The sequence below is a fragment of the Echinops telfairi genome, unplaced genomic scaffold (genome assembly GCF_000313985.2).
Source record: "Echinops telfairi isolate 266 unplaced genomic scaffold, ASM31398v2 ScPeMD7_7458;HRSCAF=8496, whole genome shotgun sequence".
NCBI classification, from domain to species: Eukaryota; Metazoa; Chordata; class Mammalia; order Afrosoricida; family Tenrecidae; genus Echinops; species Echinops telfairi.
The window spans coordinates 31,618,699-31,623,240 of record NW_022111358.1 but is presented as its reverse complement, the minus strand read 5'-3'; the positions used below and the strand labels follow the sequence as shown (position 1 = coordinate 31,623,240).

Here is a 4,542-nt window from a genome sequence, read left to right as displayed (position 1 = left end):
CATACGTCTTTATATATATATACACTTTAGTGGTGGGTGGAGCTCTGCTGGAATCCCCAGGCTTCATACAATTCCAAACAAAGGCCTACATATGAGTTCAATTACCACCAAACTATTCCAGTTTCCCTCCCCCCAACGTAAACTAACACAAACACTTTGAAGCCGAGGTTCTAACTTTCTCCCTGGTTCCAAAAGACAACCAAAGAAGCCTGGTTAGGTACCATTTCCCCCCAGCAATACAGCTAAAAAGACAGGACTGAGCTGGGAGAGTCCAGCCTCTCCACCCCTCCACCCTATTGCCCCACCTCCCGCCAAAACAGGCAGGGGTAGGGGGTGGGGTTGAGGGTTTGGTTAAACTAATAAAATGTTACAACCCTATTAAATACAATTAAAGGCCTAGATCTCTGGAAGATAATTAAACGAACTTTATTATGATGATTATTAGCTTTTAATTCACATTATTATCAAGAAGCAGTAGATAGTGAAAATTTGACTTATGTGGTATACATGGCCACCCCACCCCCATCCCTCAGCCTTCCCATGCACCCTTTAGAATCCCAACCCTAAAATATTCCTGATAGCTGAAGGAAATGATGTGTGTTGGAAACTAGAATTCGCATACCAGTGTCAAAGATACTTCATACATCACTTCTCAGGCTGTTAGCTTTTACCCAAAGTCTTGACTTTTATTTGTGGGGGGAGGAAGATAAGAAACATCTGTTATAAACATTCTATCAATCTTGTGATCTAGAATGTCATGTAAACACTCAACCCACCCCCACCACCCACCCCCACCTTCACAAAGAGCCTACCAGAGCCTTCTTTGAAAGCACACATACCCACCTTTTTCGTCACCTTCCACTCCCACTGCACAAGTTTGGAAAGAAACTAGTCTTTTGTCAAAGGAAAACTCAATTCCCACCAGCCCATCCCTGCCTTCCCTCCAGCCCAACCCAACTTTATTGCTTTTTGAGAAAAATAAACCCCAAACATAACAAAAACTCACATATAACAAACCAACCGGCAAGTGGCGACCCTGACATGCCCATGAGGATACTGGGCCTGGGAGAAGCTGATTGCAGGGGAAAGTATCCGGGAGGGCTGAGGAATCCCAAGACCCCAACATTTGCAGAACAAAATACTTAAAAAGTTACCGCTTGCTCTCCCTAAAAATGCAGGCCCCGGTCAGGATTGGTACTAGGGGTGCGGGTGTGTGGGTGTGCGTGTGTGTCTGGGGGAAGATGTTTTCATTTCAAAACAGACTTTTTCCCCAAATGCACTGTCTGCCCACCCCAAGCGCTTGGGCCAACAAGCTGAAAAGCAAGAGTCAAAGGAGAAAGATCTTCCTGTTCGCAAGGGAGTGGGCTAGGTGGGGGGAGGCCATTGCTCTCCGGATCTCCGCCCTCTCCCTACCACCACTCCCGAGGTTTTTTGTTTTTTTCCTCCACATCTTCACCTCCGTTGGGAGGTTTCCAAAGATTGCGCCCAGGAGACAGAACTAGCGAAGGGAGAAAAAGGGGCAAAAGAAAACAAATAAAACATGAAGAATCCAAGTCTTATTTGCAAATCCGACAGCTTCCAAAGGCCCACCGTCAGCGAGGAGGCTCACAAATTTTGCTTCTCAAGAAGTTGAAGGTTAACAAACTCCCAACTCCTCCACGCCAAGAAAAACAGTGCACAGTTAGGTGCCTCTTCCAGCAGGCCCATCCCTGCCAGATCACCCCAAAATTCCAACCCAAGTCGGGAGCCGTTTTGAAAGCGGCACTTAAGAAAATAGAGAACCGTCACGTCCTTCCCCTCCCATTCTTCAGCCCTGGTGCCCTTCACTGCACACACATACCCTTTCCATTTTTTCTTTTTGTTTTTTTTTTTTAAATAGAAAATATATAATTAAATTTACAGAGACTATTTACAGTTTTAATTACAAACCTGGAGGGGGGGCTGTGGGCAGAGTTCCCTTTACAAAGTGATTTAAAAAAATAAAATGAGTCGGTCAGCGCCTGCCGGCTTGGTGGATAGCCGGGCGCTGGGGCCACCCCTCACACAGTGGTCTCGCCGTGCCGGCTGTTGGTGAGGCGGGTGTAGAACTTCCTCCACGAGTGCAGCGTCTTGCCGGACCAGATCCAGAAGCCGGACGTGATGCCCACGATGAGCGTCATGAGGTACTTGATCATGTAGACAGTGAAGTCGGGCGACATGCGTGGCGTGTAGTGCGCGGGGCACGGGATGGCCAGGCTCTTGCAATGCTGGCTCACCCACGAGCGCTCCCAGTGCTCGCGGAAGGCCTGCTCGTAGAAGTAGCAGGCGATGACGATGGTGGCGGGCACCGTGTAGAGCACCGAGAAGACGCCGATCCGCACCATGAGCCGCTCCAGCTTCTCGGTCTTGGTGCCGTCATGCTTCATGATAGTGCGGATGCGGAAGAGCGACACGAAACCAGCCAAGAGGAACGACGTGCCGATGAACAGGTACACGAAGAGCGGGGCCAGCACAAAGCCGCGCAGCGGGTCCAGGCTGTTGAGGCCCACGAAGCACACGCCGCTCAGCAGGTCACCGTCGATCTGGCCCATGGCCAGGATGGTGATGGTCTTGACGGCGGGCACGGCCCACGCGGCCAGGTGGAAGTACTGCGAGTTGGCCTCGATGGCCTCGTGGCCCCACTTCATGCCCGCCGCCAGGAACCAGGTGAGCGACAGGATGACCCACCAGATGGAGCTGGCCATGCTGAAGAAGTAGAGCATCATGAAGAGGATGGTGCAGCCCTCCTTCTTAGTGCCCTGCACCACGGTGCGGTAGCCGTCGTCCGAGAAGCGCTCGTTGCATACTACGCGCTCCTGCAGCACGAAGCCCGCGATGTAGGCCACCGACACCATGGTGTAGCAGCCCGACAGGAAGATGATGGGCCGCTCCGGGTATCGGAAGCGCTGCATGTCCACCAGGTACGTGGTGACGGTGAAGAAGGTGGAGGCGCAGCACAGAACAGACCAGGTGAGGATCCAAAGGCGGGCGAAGCGAGTCTCCTCCTGCGAGAAGAACATGGAGCCGTCGGGGCGCGCCGGCTCGCAGGGCGCTGCACAGTCTCGCTCGCCCAGGAACTTATAGCTGAGATAGGTCGGCACCTTGAGGACCCGGGGGCAGTGGAACGGGTGCTCCAACGTGGCGTAGCGAGGGGGCACGCCGCCACCGGGGCCGCCCGGGGTACCCCCTGCACCCGGCTGCAGGCCCGGCGGCGGGGCGGTGGTGAGCAGCGCTGGGGCGCCATCCTCTGAGTGGTTCTGGCCCACACAGATCTGCTCAGCGCCATGGCGCGGGAAGTGTTCGCAGCGGAGGCGCTCCGGCCACTGGAAGCCGAACTTGTTCATAAGCGCCTCGCAGCCCTGGCGCGCGCGCTCGCAGATGGAGCGGCACGGCGGGATGGCCTGCTCCAGCACGGTGCACACGGGCGCGTACATGGAGCACAGGAAGAAGCGCAGCTCCGGCGAGCACTGCACCTTCACCAGCGGGTAGAACTGGTGCACCTCCAGGCCCGCGTCCTCCTGGTTCGTGTGGCCCAGAAGGTTGGGCATGATGGTTTGGTTGTAGGCGATGTCCGTGCACAGCGGGATGGAGATGGGCTGGCAGAAGCCGTGGTCCGGGATGGAGATGCCTTTCTCTCCGTGGAACTGCGCCGGCCCGGCGGCGGGCAGCAACAGCAAGGGTAGCAGCAGGCGGGGCAGGGCGCTGCGGGGCCGCATGCTGGCCGCCGCCCCCCACCCGGCTCCCGGGCGTCCCCCCCGCCCCCACCCCCGGCCAGGAGACTGCGCGCCTTCGCTGCCGCTGCGGGCCGCCGCCTCCGCGCCTTTCAGCAAACTTTGCTCGGGGCCGCAGGTCTGGGGAGGTCGGGCGGGGGAAGGGGCGGCGCGCCGGCCAGCTAGCTCGTCGCGCTCGGACTGCGCCGTCGGAGTCGCCGCGCGCCGGTGCCCTCTCTCCTCTTCCTCCTCCTTTTGCCTCTCCGCTCCCTCCTCCGCCTAGCGACTTCTTTGTGCCTCCTCCAGCCCGCACCTCGGCCTCTCCGATCCCAATTAGTCCGTTTCAAGGGGGCCCCCGCCGGCGGCCCCGCCCTCTCCCCAGCCCCCCAAAAAAGGGATCTTGGAAACCGCCCCGTCGAGCTCGAAGCCCCGTCCCAAAATGTGCTGTTGGCCAATCAGATTCAAACCCGGGGACCAGCCCTGAGGGCTGGATTGGTGGACCACAACATATTGAGATCAGAAACCAGATGCCAACAAAACTCTGCCCCCGCCCCGCGCCGCTTTTGCTTTTTAAAGAGACAAGCTATGATTACATTAAGGGCAGTTGGCCCAGCCCGGGGTTTCTCCGGAGTCGCCACGACGAGAGGTAGAGACTTGGGCTCTAAATCTGCGGTACACTCGGGTTGTTCGACCCACGATCGCTGCTCTTCTGGGAACCAAGGCGATCTCCAGGGCTCTTTATATTTTTGCCCCCTCACTCCTGCTCCTGGAACTCCATAAAAGCCAGTCAAAATTTTCAGATCCAAGTGAAAAA

General features: G+C 56.3%; 1 protein-coding gene across 1 annotated transcript; it reads right to left on the bottom strand.

The window, feature by feature from the left end:
- Nucleotides 1–1,541: 1,541 nt before the first annotated feature.
- On the bottom strand, nt 1,542–3,734 carry FZD2 (frizzled class receptor 2). Its single transcript, XM_004707225.4, has one exon. The coding sequence runs from the start codon at nt 3,732–3,734 to the stop codon at nt 2,040–2,042; it is 1,695 nt and encodes a 564-aa protein (XP_004707282.1). The 3' UTR covers nt 1,542–2,039.
- Between the last annotated feature and the right edge of the window lie 808 nt (nt 3,735–4,542).